Genomic DNA, 21367 nt, shown 5'->3' with positions numbered 1-21367 from the left:
TACCAAGGCTCATCAGTATAAACAGGCTTGGTGGAGAGTGGATTTAGGACTAATGTGGACGAAAGATTACATAACCATCTACTACAGAAGTAAGTAGTGATCCTATCTAAGCTTTGTTTCCAATTGTACGACTATGTGATATCCGATCCTATTTTTGCCATCCATCGTGCAATTGTCAGATTAACATGTTTTAAGACTCTCAAGAAATATTTTACAACAAAATATATGAAGTATCATAATTCATGGTGATTGTTTACATTAAAACAATAAAATATTTATTTAAAATAGCCATTGCAATGTTTTATGAACGGTCGATTAAAATAAATATTGTGTTCCTGTTTTTTCTAATTAGACTATATGTCCTTGTAAATGACATTTAAAACAAAAGCAATTTGCCGGTTGTTTACTTGGTTTCGCTAGAAGCGAAATTCTTCTTTGTTGCAAAGAAAAAAATTATTCACTAATCCAAAGTGTACTCCTTTTTACTACCGTGGAAAATACTTAAGCACCTTCGTAAACGATTCCAGTAACTCTGTTCAGAATGTAGTATCACTGAAACAATATGGAAATACTAAATAAAAGCAATAATTAAACATAAAAAATTACTTTATAGTGTATAACTTTGACATGAGCCAAGAGAAAGGCGTCACCGAAATACAAGGGTTTCAAAAACGTAAAAATGACACCATTCCAGTGAATATGACATAACGTTCACCGAATTTAAGTTCAAGGTAAGGTAAGAGAAAACTTCTGTCAGATGTGAAACAAATTCACGTGATCGTATTGATAGCTAAATCATTTAGTATTGACGGACAAAGTACGAATTTCTTTCGGTAGGAATTTTCCGTCAGTGTATGCGGCGGATGCAGGATAACATTCATTTCAAGCATTCTTATCGCTCAATTTGTCTTAAAAAATTCTTTAATATATTACTTATCACACTGTATGTAATGTCTGACTTAAAAATAAATGCGTTTCGCTGTCAAGAGTGATAACGTCTAGAGAAAGTACCTATAATTGTATACTAATCTATCGATATGTATATTGTAAATTAATCAGATTCCATTTACAAAGTACTGTATGGTGTGTCATTTGCATTATAGTTGAATTGTTTTGACTGTTTTAGTGTGAATGAGAGACACCATCCCTTCATATTTCAATTCTTTTGTGTGCTTGACAAAAAATTACATAATGCAAAAAATATTACTGCAATAAATGCATTCTTGGTTTTAAGGTATGCATGGCCATCGTTTTGGCGGGTACTCACTTTAAAATCTACCACTATTCCTCCAAAAGGCATTCTCTGTTATAAAGACAACAGCAGTTTCTCGGCTTGCGTCAACTTAAAACCGACTCATGTATGTTCGAGAGTAGCTCGGTACGCCACTGTCTACAACAGAAGAGAAACACCTACAACACGTGTCTGGTATGATCCCGACTCTGTCATGGAACTATGTGAGGTCCAGGTTTTCGGTAAGTCAACCCTTTCTCGTTCAGTATCTGAGTCTGGTAAGTCATTTATGACATCTACAACAGTATTGGAATAAGGTAAAGTGTTAGACTGGAAGTTACTGGCTACATACTTTTACAATAGTTTTTTGGTTTGTTTAGTTTTACGTCCTATTAACAGCCAGGGTCATGTAAGGACGTGCCAGATTTGTTGGTGGAGGAAAGCCGGAGTACCCGGAGAAAAACCACCGGCCAGCGGACAGTACCTGGCAACTGCCCCACATGGGATTCGAACCCGCATTCCAGAGGTGGAGGGCTTGTGGTAATATGTCGGGACATCTTAACCACTCGGACACCGCGGCCCCTTTTTTACAATAGAAACAAAATCTATTCAATATAGGGTTTCCTCTACTGCAACCAATTATCAGCACGCAAATTGGTTGCATAACAATTGCACTTATTTCAAAATATTTGAATGGTTATCATACAAAAAACATGATTATTTTCCTACAAAATTCTATTACGTCACCAACAGCTGTTTTCTTATAGAAGTGGTGAATGTAGCTGTTTAACTTAAATTGTGTTACACAATCAGACAATTAACACTTAAAAACATTAGTATTTTTATTTGATATGTTTCCATGAGGTATCTAAATGCTTGTTTCTCTGACTGCGGACATTTTTAAATATTTGTTTGTGGATAATGTTGGACATTGACTTCTCATAGATAAATATGGTACTGTAACTTGATGAATACAACTCATTTGATAACTCTGAACTTTTTTGACAATATATCTATCAGTTAATGAGGCACATCAATTATCTAATTATTATGTGATTTTAATTGAAATATGAATAAACGCAAATCTACATTGACTAAAGTATATTGTATTTCATTCCACGTAGGATGTCCAACAGGAACATATGGTTCAGGCAATTGAAACAATAACTGCTCAGCGAGCTGCTTTGGAGGAAATTGTAACGCGATATCTGGCCACTGCTTCTGTAAGTTACTTTTCAACAGCAATGGAAATAATTCATCTAACACGTGATACATTATAACGTATGTGCGGGACTTTCATTTGTAGTGGTGACGGAATGACGCTTAAAGATTATATCTCGCGCGCTAACGTCATTTCAGCAAGGAGATTACAAAGAGTAACGTTCCATCACAACTGAAGACACTAGTACCGCACAAACGTTATCGAGTATCATGTAAGATGAGTAAATACAAGACTGTACCTTGATGAATAACAATTATATTTCATCGAGTAGGATGGAAACTCACCAACTTCATGGAAGTTTTTAAAAATAACTCATGTAACAGTTTTGGTAATGTAGATGTCAGAAGGAAGGGGAATCATCACTAATTCTAATTCTTCCCTACACGACACAGCGTCATGATTCCCCTGGACGACCCTTTCCTCTTCAAGATTTTCAAATTTGTGTATCCCTGGGTCCCCACTTGTGACTTTGCTGTCCTGATAATTGGTGCTTTAGCTACCGAACACTTAAACATAAACCGTGCAACAAATACACTTATATTGAAATTAAGCTGTTAATAATTACAGATTGTTTTGCTGGGAAATATGGTGACCTTTGTCAACAAAATTGTGATTCAAATTGTGGTACGAGTTGCGAGAAGGATTCGGGACATTGTATTGGTAAGTGTGTATGATGATTTTTGTGGTGATGTTGTCATTATCTATCTTTTGGGAAATTAAACATAGGAAATGAAACTTGTAAAGATTTCAAGTTTACCAAAGTTTGAATCGTAGATTCAGTGTGTTCTTTGTGAGGTGTCTCCTATATTTTATTTGGTGTTGATGGTAAATTTGATGAGCGGCGTGAGAATGACCAAATTTAAAGAACTTTAAGAATTAACAGCAATTACATTAACCTTTTTTTACAGGCCTTTTCTTACCAAAACTTCATTATACCTTTTCATCATATGAGGAATGGAATGGATATAATTGACAACTATAAAAATGTCTATTACATAATCCTGATAAAACATGCCCCGCTAAGTACAATTTTGGTGACAGAAATACACACATTGTACATATCGATGTAGCCAGTTAAATATTGACATATTCCGTGTAAGCCTCACCAACATTCCATATGAATATATCTGTGGTCATAAGTGTGAGTGCATATCATTTTTTTCATTCCATGTAATAAGTACAAATGTACGTAAATGGTAGAATGTTTTGATTTGATAACGAAATACACTTTAATTTTGGTATAAATTCATAATTTAATTGGGTTATATCCAGCTATATACTGATCATTTGCATCAAAGTGTTTTCAGAGACGTTCATTAATACATAAAATCTAGTAAAAGATTTTGATTTAATGACAAATGTATTTGTTGTATTAAATATCTATAAATATTGTCTAGGTCTGTTGTCATTATATGATAATGAACTCTTTCCCTTCCTTTTTTCTCTTTTTTTTTGACGATAAAATATGTTTGAATTTGAAATAAAATTCTAAAAAAAGTGTGGACGCCCCCCAAAAAACATGTCTGGATTTGATTTGCATTCATGTATATTGTATATAATTCTTATACAAACAAACATTTGCTTTATATCTCTATGGGTATACAGGCACTTTATGGACTATTTTTAGCAAGGTAAAGTTGGACAGTTATTCGTTATTCGTTATTCGAATAACGAATAATTTTCTAACTTTACCTCTGGCCGGGTAAAGTAAAGTTAGACAGTTATTCGTTATTCAAGCGTCACCTGTTTTGACGGATGCAGCCAAATTAAATAAAGTCATTTTTTTTTGTTTAATTCCTTAGAATAACTATATTTTCGGAGTTTTCTAGTAAATATTTAAAGCACTGACATTTCCAAATCATTTAAGAGTTTTGTCGATAATAAATTATTTTACTATAACCAAATCTTCAGTTGCGTTCACATTTATTTACTTTTTAACTCAAATGTATAAGAAGAAAAATATAAGAGTTAGACAGTTATATAATTGATTTGGATCATAATACTAACTAGCGGAACGCGCCCTGAGCATCGAGTCGGAAACAGGATCTCTGGGTCAAATAACGCATCCTATATATATTATCAGCCGTATACGGTCCCAGGCACTGGTAAGACATGATCGTGCACGACGGTTAGGGGTGGCTGCCAACTAAGTGGTGCCCATAGAACATTCCATAGAAATCTTATTCAAATTGAAAGCGGAACGGGCCATGAGATCAAGGTCGGAAACTGGATCGCCGGGTCTAATAACACATCTTATATATACCTTATCAGTCAGCCGTATACGGTCCCAGGCAGTGGGAAGACGTACTCGTGCACGACTTTTGAAGGTGGCTGCCATCTCAGTGGTTCCCATGGAATATTCCATAGCAATCTAATTAGGATTGAAAGAGGAACGAACCTTCAGCACTGGGGGAGAGTGGATCCCCAACACAAAACCCCCATCTTATATACATTATCAGCCGTATACGGCCCCAGGCAGTGAGAAGAAGACGTGCTCGTGCACGACTTTTGAAGGTGGAGCCATCTCAGTGGTTCCCATGAACATTCCATAGCACTCTAATTAGGATTGAAAGAGAAACGAACCTTCAGCACTGGGGGGAGAGTGATCCCCAACCCAAAACCCCTCTTTATACATTATCAGCCGCATACGGTCCCAGGCAGTGGGAAGACGTGCCCGTGCTTGACTATTGAAGGCGGCTGCCATCTTAGTGGTTCCCATGGAACATTCCATAGCAATCTAATTAGGATTGAAATAAGAACGAACCTTCAGCACTCTGGGGGAGAGTGGTGATCCCAAACCCCAAAACCCATTTATATACATTATCAGCCTATACGGTCCCAGGCAGTGGGAAGACGTGCCCGTGCACGACTTTTGAAGGTGGCTGCCATCTCAGTGGTTCCCATGGAACATTCCATAGCAATCTAATTAGGATTGAAAGAGGAACGAACCTTCAGCACTCTGGGGGAGAGTGGATCCCTTACCAAAACCCCCATCTTATATACATTATCAGCCGTATACGGTCCCAGGCAGTGGGAAGACGTGCTCGTGCACGACTTTTGAAGGTGGCTGCCATCTCAGTGGTTCCCATGGAACATTCCATAGCAATCTAATTAGGATTGAAAGAGGAACGAACCTTCAGCACTCTGGGGGAGAGTGGATCCCCCAGCCCAAAACCCCATCTTATATACATCATCAGCCGTATACGGTCCCAGGCAGTGGGAAGACGTGCTCGTGCACGACTTTTAGCTAAGTGGTTTTCTGATACATGTATCACTGACGAGTCTTAGAAAGGTGAAACAGTTACATGGTTTGTCTGATATCACTGAAAAGCCTTAGAAGGACGAACTAGCTACATGGTCATTTCCATATTCTTTCATACACTTTTTGTAATGAAACTTTCATATCTTTATGAACGTATTGATACTACATCTTTCATCAGCTTAAGGGGCAATATCAGGTTGCGACCATAACTGAAATTACACTGGCAAAACGTTTATTATCAAATAAAATGTGTTTTGATATGGCAGTATAAAGTTTGTGCAGGATACATAGGTAAGAGCATACCGATTTATGTTTTTATATATATATATATATATGATAGTGTATCACGCATCAATTCATTTAAAACACATTTAAATCTCTAAAAAAGGTGTATAGTGTACAACCGGTTTATAAATTTCATTATATTTATCCCCAATGTAATTCTATCGTAAACCGAAAGTTAATGAACAGCATTGAGCTGCCGCTATTCCATTAGTATTTCCACGCAATAAACTCAACTATTAACATGTCGACCACACCATATCTACGATATTGGCAGTTATTGTTTACCATAATGTTCCCGGTACCATCACGATCCGAAGGTAAGTTTACTTCTGTGTCATTCAATTAGAAATGTACATTTTATTATGTTTGTGTATTCATCGCTAACGTAAACAAGATACGAGTATTGTATGATTCAATCTTATTCGTTTTTAATGATGCATATTTCTTATGTAATATACGTGGTGTATTTTTTTTAAAGAAAGACCTATTTGTTGTAGAAGTTTGTGATAGTTATATAATTGATTTGGATCATTATACTAACTAACGGAACGCGCCCTGAGCTTCGGGTCGGAAACAGAATATCTGGGTCAAATAACACATACTATATACGTTATCAGCCGTATACGGTCCCAGGCACTGGTAAGACATGATCATGCACGACTGTTGGAGGTGGCTGCCAACTAATTGGTGCCCATAGAACATTCCATTGAAATCTTATTCAAATTGAAAGCGGAACGGGCCATGAGATTAAGGTCGGAAACTGGATCGCCGGGTCTAATAACACATCTTATATACCTTATCAGCCGTATACGGTCCCAGGCAGTGGGAAGACGTACTCGTGCACGACTTTTGAAGGTGGCTGCCATCTCAGTGGTTCCCATGGAACATTCCATAGCAATCTAATAAGGATTGAAAGAGGATGGAACCTTCAGCACTGGGTGGGAGAGTGGATCCCCCAACACAAAACCCCATCTTATATACATTATCAGCCGTATACGGCCCCAGGCAGTGGGAAGACATGCTCGTGCACGACTTTTGAAGGTGGCTGCCATCTCAATGGTTCCCATGGAACATTCCATAGCAATCTAATTAGGATTGAAAGAGGAACGAACCTTCAGCACTCTGGGGGAGAGTGGATCCCCCAACCCAAAACCCATCTTATATACATTATCAGCCGTATACGGTCCCAGGCAGTGGGAAGATGTGCTCGTGCCCGACTTTTGAAGGTGGATGCCATCTCAGTGGTTCCCATGAAAAATTCCATAGCACTCTAATTAGGATTGAAAGAGGAACGAACCTTCAGCACTGGGGGGAGGGTGAATCCCCAACCCAAAACCCCATCTTATATACATTATCAGCCCTATACGGTCCCAGGCAGTGGGAAGACGTGCCCGTGCACGACTTTTGAAGGTGGCTGCCATCTTAGTGGTTCCCATGGAACATTCCATAGCAATCTGATTAGGATTGAAATAGGAACGAACCTTCAGCACTCTGGGGGAGAGTGGATCCCTTACCAAAACCCCCATTTAACATTGTATATACATTATTAGCCGTATACGGTCCCAGGCAGTGGGAAGACGTGCCCGTGCACGACTTTTGAAGGTAGCTGCCATCTCAGTGGTTCCCATGGAACATTCCATAGCAATCTAATTAGGATTGAAAGAGGAACGAACCTTCAGCACTCTGGGGGAGAGTGGATCCCCCAGCCCAAAACCCCATCTTATATACATCATCAGCCGTATACGGTCCCAGGCAGTGGGAAGACGTGCTCATTCACGACTTTTAGCTAAGTGGTTTTCTGATACATGTTTCACTGACGAGTCTTAGAAAGGTGAAACAGTTACATGGTTTGTCTGATATCACTGAAAAGCCTTAGAAGGACGAACTAGCTACATGGTCATTTCCATATTCTTTCATACACTTTTTGTAATGAAACTTTCATATCTTTATGAACGTTTTGATACTACATCTTTCATCAGCTTAAGGGGCAATATCAGGTTGCGACCATACCTGAAATTACACTGGCAAAACGTTTATTATCAAATAAAATGTGTTTTGATATGGCAGTATAAAGTTTGTGCAGGATACATAGGTAAGAGCATACCGATTTATGTTTTTTTATATATATATATGATAGTGTACCACGCATCAATTCATTTAAAACACATTTAAATCTCTAAAAAAGGTGTATAGTGTACAACCGGTTTATAAATTCCATTATATTTATCCCCAATGTAATTCTATCGTAAACCGAAAGTTAATGAACAGCATTGAGCTGCCGCTATTCCATTAGTATTTCCACGCAATAAACACAACTATTAACATGTCGACCACACCATATCTACGATATTGGCAGTTATTGTTTACCATAATGTTCCCGGTACCATCACGATCCGAAGGTAAGTTTACTTCTGTGTCATTCAATTAGAAATGTACATTTTATTATGTTTGTGTATTCATCGCTAACGTAAACAAGATACGAGTATTGTATGATTCAATCTTATTCGTTTTTAATGATGCATATTTCTTATGTAATATACGTGGTGTATTTTTTTAAAAGAAAGACCTATTTATTGTGGAAGTTTGTGTCTGTTAATGGTCCCCTCTGCCATTCCTTATCAAGTAAAATAACAGACATACGTGCCTAGTACAAGCAGTATCTTAATCAACAAGACGGCCCTTCCATTGAACGCCGATTTGGCTTCCGGGGACGCATGGTGGTTCACTAGTGTTGTTATGTATGACACTAAATACATGTAGTTATTAAATAAGGGTGATAACTCCTATAGCTATATTATCAATACATCCTATAAAGTTCACATAGATAAATTAGGTTATAAAACTTTCTAGAATATTATCATGTATAAACAAATATGTTTGTACACATAAACATGTTGATTATTAGTAGGGATCTAGAATGATCTATTTCCAGAAAGTTCTGTGTGTTTATTTGTTTACTGTTTCTAGTTAGTTATTGTAACAGTGTGAACTACCCTATCTCCCCTACCTAGTTTGAAAGGTTGGTTTATAGAATTAAAGAAGTTCTCGTGTTACCCGTTATAATAGTAAGCAATGACGTTGAGCTAGAAATAGAAACACAATGACGAGTGTTACCAAATAACACGGGTGCAATGAAGCGCGAAATAGAATGCATTATATCAGTCCATTATGTGATATGATGATCAGTACTATCTTTACCAGTTAACAACCGGGTATGCACAAGTGTACAGGAATCTAGCCTGTAAGACTATGTCACGTATTACAGTAAGATATACTGAAAGTTACATCTTTGGTGAGTGGGCCGCGGTGGCCGAGTGGTTAAGATGTCCCGACAGATTACCACAAGGCCTCCACCTCTGGGATGCGGGTTCGAATCCCATGTGGGGCAGTTGCCAGGTACTGACCGTTGTTCGGTGGTTGTAAACAAAAAAATAAACAAACATCTTTGGTGAAAAATAAAAATAGATAAAAAAAAACCAATAAATATACAAAAACGCGGTATGTGGACAAGGAAGTTCATGCATTCCGGTAGTAGGCGAGTGTGTTCAACGTTTAATATTCAGCGAAACAGATGTCAAGTTGATAATATAATATCTTGGTATGAGTCTGGTCTTTGAATTATACGACGCGTCCTCAAGAAATCAAATGTATATATATTAGGCAAAACTGCATAGTGTTTTCTTCGTTGTGGTTGCAATTAAACGACAACATTGTGGAATATTATTATACTATGACGTATGATACATGTAAGAAGTTGCTAATACTACCGTAGAACCGGTTATTTACGCCGGGATATTTTTTTGCGACCTTTCTTGTTAAAATCGCGAAAATGTTGATAATCGGTTAAAGTGTATTTTAGATTTTGTACAATTTGTTGTACCTATTTTATCATTTCCTTGAGCAAAAAATGCGTTAAAGATTCTAAAACATTACAATTTCACTAAAAAATTAAAAAAATAATTAAAAAATAATAAAATAAAATCTTTTATAATTGCTCTAAAAGTTTCTTGGATTAGACGAATTTATTGTAAAGTAAGAAATTGGGATACTATTTTAAGATCTCTATTTGACAAACAAAAATTAGCAAACACTGGAATTGAACACTTAAAAACAGTCTAAAAATTGCAAAAAATTGTTTTGGACAGATGTTATAGAGGTTTGGTGTAAGACTTTAAGTGAAAGTAATATTTACAAAACAAATATTTTAGAAAACCCTATTTGGTTTAATAGTGAAATCAAAATAAATTATAAAGTTATTTTTTAGAAGTTTTGGTATGAAAAAGATGTACTTGTTATCTATAACATGTTGAAAGCAGACAAATCCATATAAAGTCTAGACGAATTTCGTAATATTCAGACCAATTTTCTAGAATATCAAGGAATCAAATCGCCATTAACATTGTTGTCATAGGAAACAATCAACAAAATTTTAACTTTGAAAAAATATAGCTCTTCCCAACATACCAATAAATCTCAAATTAATTTTAAATTGTAAAAAAGATGTTCAAAATATATATGCTGTTCTTATTAAAAACGAAGTTATACATATTGCACAAAATAAATGGAATCAAGATTTTGAGATTGATCGAGATGAATTGGGAAATGTTTATAAACACCCTTTTAATGCTACTACTATCTCCAAACTTCAATGGTTGCAATTCCAAATTAATCACATAATAATAACTACAAAATCATTTTTATTATAATTGGTAAATTAAACAACAATCTATGTACTTTTTGTAAAACATATCCAGAAACAATCACTCATATATTTTGGGACTGTGATAATGTATCAAATTTGATTGAACAAGTAAGAATATCGCTAATTACTAATAATTTTAGTCTAAGATTTGAAAAACATTTTCGGCAAACAAGATGCTTCTCATTCTAATTTTCATGCTGAAAACTTGATACTGCTCCTAGTAAAACAATACATTTACAACTGTAAATAACTTAACATAAACAGTCTAAAATCACATTAAATTTGAATTAAAAGCTCACATTATTATAATATCCAATAGTAATCTAAAGCGTAAACCACTGATACTTGCAGAACTACAAAATTGGTTAAGTATATAAATAGTAACATTTTAATAAAAGTTCTTGAAATTTCTCTGACCCAGGTTTATCCCCTGTTTCTGTCTTGTTCTTGGTGTACTTTTTCTGCTTTATCAAGAGTTGTCTCCCTTATTCACTTTGTCACTTCATTTGTACGAAGGGAAATAACTGATAGATAGTCAATGTGTGTAGTCAATATGTGTGTACTATGTAATGTTTAATAGGATAATTGTTAGTACAATAAGATATTTGATTTTGAATAATTTTTCATATGTAACATTTATTATATTTGTCTTTCATGTATCTCATGTCAATGTTGTATTGTGTATATTATTTTAAAAAATGAATAAAAAATAAATTAGAAAAAAAATGGTGAACGGTGAAAACTTACGCATGTTGCAACTAAACTAGGAAAGATAATATACACTTGTAACTTTAGATAGGTTACAATCGATAATATAACTCAAGAAACTTGTAGCTGATGAGATCGTGAAACTGTTTCAATTGATGTCAGAATTGGGACGGTTAAAACTCCAATGCATCTTATATGTCACAACTAGTGCCAAATGTGAGATTGAATGACTAACTGTAAAGTGCGAAAAGAAAGAAAAATGAAACGAAACATCTTTCAAACCCAGTTAGGCCAAAAAAAATATGTCTGTTTAGAGTTACCCGACCGACCCTATTTTTACCCCCGAACCTATTTCTTTCTGTTCCTAAAAGGATACTCCTAGTTTTACTCTAGGTCAATCTGGGCTGTTAATACCTTCTTTCTTAGTCAAATCTCCATTTATTCATTGTTAAATAAAGAGTTAAGAGTGAAAGTTACTAATGTTTATTAATTTTATTGATAAACGGGAGCCATATATCTGTTTAGGAAATAGCTCACTATTGCATCTGGACTTGACAAAAAATAGATAAACAAAATCAAAAGAAAATCCCGACCTACCGACCCTATTTTTGTTTGCCAATGTAACCCTGAACAGACAAATTGTTTTGCCTAATATTACACAATATTATCAATGGGCAAAAATAACAGATGTAAACGAAAATGTTTTAAGTTAAAGATGCTCCACCGCCGACAGAGCATAAATGATATTCATCATTCGAACAATAATTGGTGTTTAATCGTGTATATATATGCCTAATTAACACAAAAATAATATGAAATAATTTATTTCGTCTTTGGTGCAATTTCAATCAGTACTTCATTACATACAGGACATAGTGCCACGGAATTTTTTCAGGATGCAATTTATTATTTTTCATATTTTGAACTTGAGGTAAACTTAGAAGGTCAAACTTTTCAATGGTGGTAATGGTGTAAATTTAGTAATTTTTGTAACTGAAGAAAATCTAAAACTGTCTGTTCCTGTTTTTAATAGTGAAAAAATACTTTTTGTCAGCTGTTAGGAACTTTTCTTAACTTCTGTAGTGCTTTCTTAGAAAATCTTAAGTTAAAGTATTCTTGACAATTCAGGAATGTTCTTGAAACTGACCCAAATTCATATTTTCGGTACCAATAAATATATCACAAACCTGAAGGAATCTTGAAATGGCGTTTAGCAGATAATTATATATATATAATGATAATGCTAGAGAGCAGGCGGTACTCACCACGACAACTGAAAAGGGTCAATTTAACAGATTTGAAATTCATATCTTTATCAGCGTAGTCTATATTGTGAAAATGTATTTTTCATTTCCTATTTCGATTCGTTTGATTTCGTTTCGTTTTGTTTTGATTTCTTTTACCCGGAATTGAATATGACGACGATTGTAGGACCTTTATAGAAATACAATTCGCTATATTTAATTAAAGTGCCACATGTTATTTTTTTTAAATGTCATGAATATTGTAAGTGTACAATTCTGACTACAATTTTAAGGTGACACCCAGTCTATGATATTAAGGCTTAAGAGACACTAATTGTGAGAATAATATGTATAATTTAACAAATGTTTTCATTAATAAGTTGTTGAATTGAAAGAGGTATATACCTTTCCAGTAAACATGGCTTTAATGGGAACTCCAAGCCAATCATCAGATGTGTTCCCAGACAGGTGGACAGCACGACAGGCCATTGACAATTGTACCAATCAGACGTTTCTATACAACTGCTGCAGTCATACCAAAGCAAGTTCATATAAGGAAGTCTGGTGGCGTGTGGATTTAGGACAGAAAACAGCGATACAGAGCATCACCATATTCTACAGAAGTGGGTAACAACTCTGTAGTTGATAAATCTAAAAATTAGTTTACTGGAAACGTTTAAGGATTAACTTGCATAGATTTTTAGAATTTAATGTTACTACAGATTATCTCTTCACAAGTTATTTTGGGACTCTTTTTTCTATAAAAATCATTACGCTGATATATCAGTCAATCAGAAGTGACGTTACAAATTGCGACGTCATTTGTCCTTTATGGGCTGATCACGTAATTTTTAAGCCAATGAAAATACTCATTACCTGTAAAATTGATGTTTATGATAAAACAAGTCTTGATTTAAAATTAATCACAATATTTATCATTTATAGTATTTTTCCTTAATAGTTAAATGCACAATGTGTTCTTACTTATAAAACGTCCATCAAAATGTTAATGATATCTTGAGAAGTTTGATAATGACTTCTAATTCCTCGGTAAAACAAATTCCAAACTATCTAAGATGTTATTGATGGCACTACAGGGGATATCGTTATAATAATGATGACAAACAAATTAATAAACGTATTATTTCAAGATGGAGCTGAAAATCGATTTGGCGGATACTCCCTTTACGTGTCAAACTCCACCATCGGCAATGAACAGAGGACTTCTTTGTTTGTTAGCTAACTGTGGGCTTGAATATGTAAGAGTGTGTCAAAATAAATGTAATAATAGTTTTTTGGTTTGATGTATTTAAAGCCTATCAGCATTTGCATTAAGGATAACACAATTAAGGAAGCTGAAGTTGACCCATTATGTGTTCTCTGTAATTCTGAAACTGAGACTATTATTCATGTGCTGTGGGAATGTCAAGAGGTTCAGAACCTTCTCTATACTTTTGAAAATCTTTTAGATGCACTCGTCATTCCCTTCAATTTTAATAAAGAATCATATCTATTTGGTCTTCTTTCACAGAATCTGAAAAATAATGGGATAGATAATGAAATTCTCATTATAATCAAACATTATATTTACAAGATGAGATGTCTGCATAACTCCTTAAGTATAAATACTTTAATCAACACTATCAAGGACCACTATAGGGTACAAAAATATATAGCTACTAGTAAAGGTGATTCTGCTAAAGAAAAGTTTGATAAGAATTGGAAGAAATGGGAAAAAACTGGTAGCATTGTAAAAGGTATACATTATTTGCCCAGGTTTCTTTTTTTTTTTTTTTTTTTTTGTTTTTTTTTTTTTCAACTCTCTTGCTTATTTATCTTCCCGATCTTGAATATTATTGCCACAATTAATCAAATTTTGCTTTTACTTTTCTTGCAATGTTGAATATTTGTTGTCTCATAGTTACACCCCACCTTTCTTTCTCTGTCTGTCTCTCTGTCTCTCTGTCTGTCTGTCAGTCTGTCAGTCTGTCTACATGTCTGTGTGTCTGTCTCTGTCTGTCTGTCTGTCTATGTGTCTGTCTCTGTCTGCTTGTTTCTGTCTATCAGTCTCTCTCTCTCTCTCTTTCTCTCTCTCTCTCTCCTAATTAGGTTTGGTATGTTTGTTCTGTTTGTTTGTACACAAATCAATTAAAAATACTTAAAAAAAATAAAACCCATTCAGATCAATTTGGATGCTTACATGTAAAATGTACAATGACTACCTCATACAATTATCGTTCTCTATTAATGATGTCTTTGTGGATGATCTCATATATAATGTTATGTTTGAGGATAAGAGGACATGTAATAACTTTGATTATGATATCAAAATATAAGATTTAAAATTTATTGACCATGTTATTAAAATACATGTAGTAAGGATATTTTGACAATGATGATGATCATGGTAATGATGATGCGAACTGAGTTGTATATTGAGTAAATATATGTACTATGATGATGATGATGATGAATGAGTGAATGAAGACTATGAATGATTTGTGTGCTGATATCTAATGTAACTTTTACATTTTGAAAACTTCTGAAAAATAAAAAAATACAAAAAAAATAAAACAAGTCTTGATTTATATTAATTAATCACAATATTTATCATTTATAGTATTTTTCCTTAATAGTTAAATGCACAATGTGTCTTACTTATAAAACGTCCATCAAAATGTTAATGATATCTTGAGAAATTTGATAATGATTTCTAATTCCTCGGTAAAACAAATTCAAAACTATCTAAGATATTATTGATGGCACTACAGGGGATATCGTTATAATAATGACAAACAAATTAATAAACGTATTATTTCAAGATGGCGCTGAAAATCGATTTGGCGGATACTCCCTTTACGTGTCAAACTCCACCATCGGCAATGAACAGAGGACTCTTTGTTTTAAGGATAACACAATTAAGGAAGCTGAAGTTGACCTAAACCCAACACACACGTGTCTGAGTTTAGGTCGATATGTCATTGTCTACAACAAAAGAGAAACACCGAAATCACGTGACTGGTATGATGATTACGCTGTTCTGGAACTGTGTGAGGTCCAGGTTTTTGGTAAGATTTTGTCAATCGGTATTTGTACTAAATTATTATTACACGATGCCGACTTGACACCAGTCACCAGTTAAACAACTTTCGATACAATAAGCCATATATTGGAAGTTATTAAAGTTATGACAACTTGAGAAAATTATAGTATTAAATTATGTCGCTTGGCAGCGTAAGGAGGGAAAATAACCATTTTTTTATTCACTACCTATTATTATTTCTCTCACAGGAGAGCTCTATGAATGGAGAAATAAAAATTGTTAAACTCTGAACTACAAAGAAAGGGAGACAACACATACAACTCAATAAACATACAGAAGTGGTTGTTTATACAAACACATATATACCATATAAACAGCACTATGTAACCACAAAGTTATATAATTAACATTTTATCGACTAAACATATCAGACACATACTATATGTACATAAACATGATTATGCCACCTTTGTAATATTTACTATTTACGTTGTAGGCTGTCCAATCGGCTGGTATGGTAACGGCAATTGCAATAACACCTGCTCCGACAGCTGTTTCGGAGGATATTGTAACCCCGTATCTGGATCTTGCATAAGTATGGATCTATTACTTATAATCTTAATCTAAAATTCATAGCCATTACTTGTGTTTTTCAGTGACTAAAAGGACATTTTTGAAAATATACTTGATATTTTTTTTTGTGCATCCTTAAATATCCCTAGAATAACGAAGTAGAATCCACCACCAGCCATAAACCGTAATACACATATATCGAATGTTTCAGATTGTTTTCCCGGAATGTATGGCGAATTGTGTGAACAACTTTGTTCCCCAAACTGCAGCAGCACTTGCGAGATAGAATCGGGACAATGTATTGGTAAGCGAATATATATCTTCAAAATCAGAGAAAAAATTAGATTATTGAAGAAGAATTACCTCCCTTATAAATTACGTTCGGAAAAAGTTGTAGCTTATTGTGAAAGGAAACTTCAATTGATTTATTTCTTTTTATTGTTCAATGGTCAAACAGATTCGTTTGACAAATATTGAAGGATATTAAGAAGCTTCCATTTTTAATAAAAACAAGTTTCTTTATAATAATATATACATTTTGATATGTGATTTTTGATATGTGATTTGGTAAGAAAATCGGGACAAGTTTTCCAAAAAGGGATTATGCTTATCATAGTTTAACAGCAATTTTCAAATCAATATAAATATTTTGTCACCATTCATTTTACAAAAGTTTTTAAAGAATTTTATTCGTGACCTTTTTGCTGATTTTAGTAATGATGTAATCATTTGCGTTTGCAGGAAATGAAAAACTTTTCATTTATCATCTGATTAAGCTATCTACCCTTTAAACAACTGCGTGCAGGGTCTCAAAAATATGATTATGTGAACAATGAACAAAATTTACGCTACTTTAGTTGCAGACCAGTATTCAAATGAAGTCATAAATGAAAGACAAAAGCATGCATTAAAGGTTCATGGTAATAAGAATCGGACTAATAGATGCACCACGTGATAATTTTTTTTTTTGCGGGACTGGCATCTCCAGTGGTGATGGAACATTCCTCTTTGTAATCTTTCCGCTAAAATGACGTTTACGTTGGATATCATCTTTTAGTGTCATTCCATCATTAATAAAATAATAGTCCCGCACAAACGTTATCAAGTACCATGTAGTACGTGAATTAGTCCCATTATATTGTTATTAACGCTTAAATGTTACCATTTAAGGGTTTAATTGTCTACATTTTACAGGATGTATCATCGGACAATATGGTGATAATTGTGAAAGGGCTTGTTCAGAAAATTGTAAAGACAGAAAATGTGCGAAGAGTAATGGACATTGCATGGGTTTGTTATTATGTTTTTTTTAATATTAAGTACGATTTGATACTGCTTTTACATATATCATTATGTGCTGGTGCGATTCAATGTCAAATTCAGATAGATCGAACTACAGCTGAATATTTTCCTGATAAATATAAGACAAATAAAATCTTTCAACATCCTAAAGAACATTAAAACGTGTAAAAGGATTAAAACGTGCAGCAGTTTATCATAAAATATTTCATTTGAAATATTTGAAGTTTAATTTAACGGTATTGAGTGTTAATTTACATGAGTATTTTTCAGATTGTAACAATGGCACATATGGCGATGTGTGCGAGATAGATTGTCCAAACAACTGCAAAGATTCAGTATGCCAGAAGGATAATGGATATTGTCTAGGTATATGATTTTAAAACAATAATGGAAGCCATTTAATGATATTCCTATATCATCAGATTGAAATATATCCATCACAGTTAGCCGGAATAAACTTCTTTAACACAAAAACATTTTATACCTCAGACATGTAAACATTGGAGAGCTGCTAAGGTTGGAGCCTTGGGGTCAGCTCTCAGTATAAGTCATGCCCCTTTCCACACATACACACACACAGCTCCATTACAAATAACATACCATGTAACATAACATTGGTATATTACATAAGATGTAACCTAAGCATTACATATTTATATGATACATGTAACATAATATACTTACATCCATCTTGACCACTAATATACAAACATAAACAACTTGCCTACATCTTTCTCTCACACATGGGTAGCACTAAATTTAAACAATACTGTTACAGAAACATAAACAAAAGACAAAACACAAGCATGGTACGTACTGGTGTAGCCCTGGTCTCTTCTCGTATCAAATAAATATATATATTTAAATTATAATAATATCTTATATTGCCATTTCTTTTTTCATTGGATTTTTTAGAAGGTTAATTAAGCTGTAGTATCATTATTACTTTAAAATATCTCATATGAGAGTTAGAAGATATTCCTTAGTGTCACTCAGCCAGGTTTTATGTATGATTGTAGTACTTATATAGACATGTGCATAAATGAGCTCATAGAGGATTACATTAGCTATAATATATAGCTATAAAAAATACATGGACTGTGTCGTAGAGCTTAACATTAAAACATACTATGCAATATGCATTTAAACTGTAAATAAAATGTGACTTAATAAATGAAGTTGCTCAGAGAAGATTACAAAAACTATACTATTTTTCACACTGTAAATGTACATATTACAAAGTTTTTTTACAGTATTTTGATAACAAACTAAAAATATGTGACAAAACTTCCCACTTCTTTTCAAATTTCCCAGTTGCATTCCTTCTTTGGGCTTTAACTTTGTCAATTTCATATATTTCTGATAAATAATTGATAAATTCATTTAAAGGGGGCTTCCTTTTCTGTCTTGAGGTATAGTATATAGAAAACTTAGCATGAAACGACAATTTTTAAATCAAGATAAAATAATTTCATCATTCATTCATTACATTTTTATTTATTTTGGTAAACATGTAATGAAAGGATTTGCAGTAAATGAGAAAGGAAACTTTCGCTAGACATATGTAAAGTTAATTACCCTGTGAACAATGTGGCTCAGGATATTAGAAATATGATAATATGCTCAACACTACAATGAACACAATTTTCGCTATTGTTGCCTTCAGTTGCAGACCAGTATTCAAATGTAGTCATAATTGAGACGAAAACATGCGTTAAAGGTTCATGGTAATAAGAATCGGACTAATAAATGAACCACGTGATAATGTTTGTGCGGGACTGGTATCTCCAGTGGTGATGGAACGTAACTTTTTGTAATCTTTAAGCTGAAATGACGTGAGCACGCGGGATATCATCTTTTAGTGTCATTCAATCACAAATAGAAATAATAGTCATGCACAAACGTTATCAGGAACCGCGTGGTACGTGAATTAGTCCCATTGCTATAATTAGGCTTAAATGTCAAATTCAGATAGGATAAAGGGAGCTACAACTGAATATTTTTCAGATAAATTTTAGACAAATAAAATCATATTGTTTTAACATAATATCATATAAAACATGTTTAAACACGGATTACGTTCAGTCTGCATTAAAACGTGTAAAACTATTAAAACGTCCAGTAGTTCATGATGAAATATTTACAATTGAAAAAATTGGAGTTTAATTTAACGGTATTGAGTGTTAATTTACATGAGTATTTTACAGGTTGTAACAATGGCACATATGGCGATGTGTGCGAGATAGATTGTCCCAACAACTGCAAAGATTCAGTATGCCAGAAGGATAATGGCCATTGCTTAGGTATGTGATTTTAGAACCGTAATGGAAGGGATCTTGTGACGTTCCTATATCATTAGAGTGAAATCTCACCATCACTGTTTGCTAAAATAAACTTATCACTTATAATCCGTAAACTGTAGGTCGGATACTGCTAACAACTTTTGTTTTGGTTGCGATTTACTTTCACGAACTTCACGATCCAAATAATTCGCGAATAGATCTATCTGTGAATTTATATCTACATCATTTGTATTGATAGAAAAATCCATTGATTTCAAATTCGCGAAAGCCAATCTTCGGGAATTGGATGTGAAATGATAATCATGAAATTTTTAAATAACCGCAAAAGGAAGAAGGTTTACAGTAAACGATAAAGGCTTAGTGCTATATTTTTTAACATTTTCAGAATGCATTCCTGGTAAAAGAGGGAGCTTCTGTGATGCCAACTGCCCTTCGAATTGCAGCACATGCAGCCAAACAACCGATCAATGTTTAGGTAATCCTAACTTCAAGTTCACCCAAAGTTTATTGGTAAAAGATATCATTATGAAATGACTGTGCTTTACACTGTGATAATGTATGCACTGGCATAGGTATATATACTGTCTATGTCTATCTGATCATTTCGGTAACGAGTATGCACATTTAACAACGATACTCTTTAGGTACAATAAGCTAAAACTATGTGTATATGTGGTGATTAATTCTATGATGTGTGGTTTACTTACAATTTATACCATTATCTTGTGGTATATTGTTCAATTGCAAAATGTTCACAATAATAGCTTTGCAAACTTTATTTTCCTTTCAGTTTTGGTATCAGTGAGACATTATTCCAGAAACAACGACATTCAATAGATATGAAATAAAAGAAAACCTATGAATGAAACTGCAAATGAGGATACGATTTTTAAATTAACTTTTCAAAAAGTTATGTAGTAAAAAGTTAACAAAGACACGGTACTCATTGGTATTGTGTTCCATGTTAAATAAAGGTCGAATGATATGTTATAACATTTTCGCGTAAGCGCGCATAAAACCATCTAAAACTTAAAGGGACAATTCACTCAGGCTAATTCTTTTACATAACCAAGAAGCAAAATATGGCATAAATGTATTGTTCTACATTTCTTTTGAATCATTTAACACAATATATTGACAAATTCCACGTCATTGTTAAAATGAACAGTCGGGCAAGGATGGCTAAAGTCGGTAAAATTGTGTGAATGTATCCAGTATAATTTCTCATGAAATAGAAAAATAAAATCTCTCGCCAAAAGCCGTCTGCGTGCGAAGAAATTAATTTAAAGTATAGGAATTCTAAAACGTCCTCCCGGCTGACTATGTCCGTGGTTACATTTCCAAGCAGCCTCGCTTTCAATGCTTTCAACTTTCCTTTACTTTAATGGTCAGAACTGGGAAACGTATGCAGAACTTGGCCGTCGTATTAATAAGTGAGAACTTTTGGAAGGCCAATGAACGCATTTAGACTGGTTTTCTTTGCCCGACTATT

General features: G+C 34.0%; 1 protein-coding gene across 11 annotated transcripts in view; it reads left to right on the top strand.

The window, feature by feature from the left end:
* The first annotated feature begins 613 nt into the window (after positions 1 to 613).
* Positions 614 to 21367, top strand: part of LOC138325147 (cell death abnormality protein 1-like) — a 36892-nt gene continuing 16138 nt past the window's right edge. For 4 of the 11 annotated variants that reach the window (XM_069270613.1, XM_069270604.1, XM_069270606.1 and 1 more), the window contains exons 1-9: positions 7803 to 8399; positions 13068 to 13277; positions 15477 to 15722; positions 16194 to 16292; positions 16482 to 16574; positions 17465 to 17560; positions 17843 to 17938; positions 19780 to 19875; positions 20261 to 20350. In XM_069270613.1, the coding sequence (XP_069126714.1) occupies positions 8324 to 8399; positions 13068 to 13277; positions 15477 to 15722; positions 16194 to 16292; positions 16482 to 16574; positions 17465 to 17560; positions 17843 to 17938; positions 19780 to 19875; positions 20261 to 20350 (1102 nt within the window). In that variant the 5' untranslated portion in view covers positions 7803 to 8323. Of the gene's footprint in view, positions 732 to 1234; positions 1474 to 2355; positions 2455 to 3020; positions 3114 to 7795; positions 8400 to 13067; positions 13278 to 15476; positions 15723 to 16193; positions 16293 to 16481; positions 16575 to 17464; positions 17561 to 17842; positions 17939 to 19779; positions 19876 to 20260; positions 20351 to 21367 lie in introns of those variants that run through there. The other 7 variants (XM_069270607.1, XM_069270608.1, XM_069270615.1 and 4 more) reach the window with 7 other exon arrangements.

The sequence above is a fragment of the Argopecten irradians genome, chromosome 6 (assembly GCF_041381155.1).
Source record: "Argopecten irradians isolate NY chromosome 6, Ai_NY, whole genome shotgun sequence".
NCBI classification, from domain to species: Eukaryota; Metazoa; Mollusca; class Bivalvia; order Pectinida; family Pectinidae; genus Argopecten; species Argopecten irradians.
This window is presented reverse-complemented; position numbering and strand designations above follow the sequence as displayed.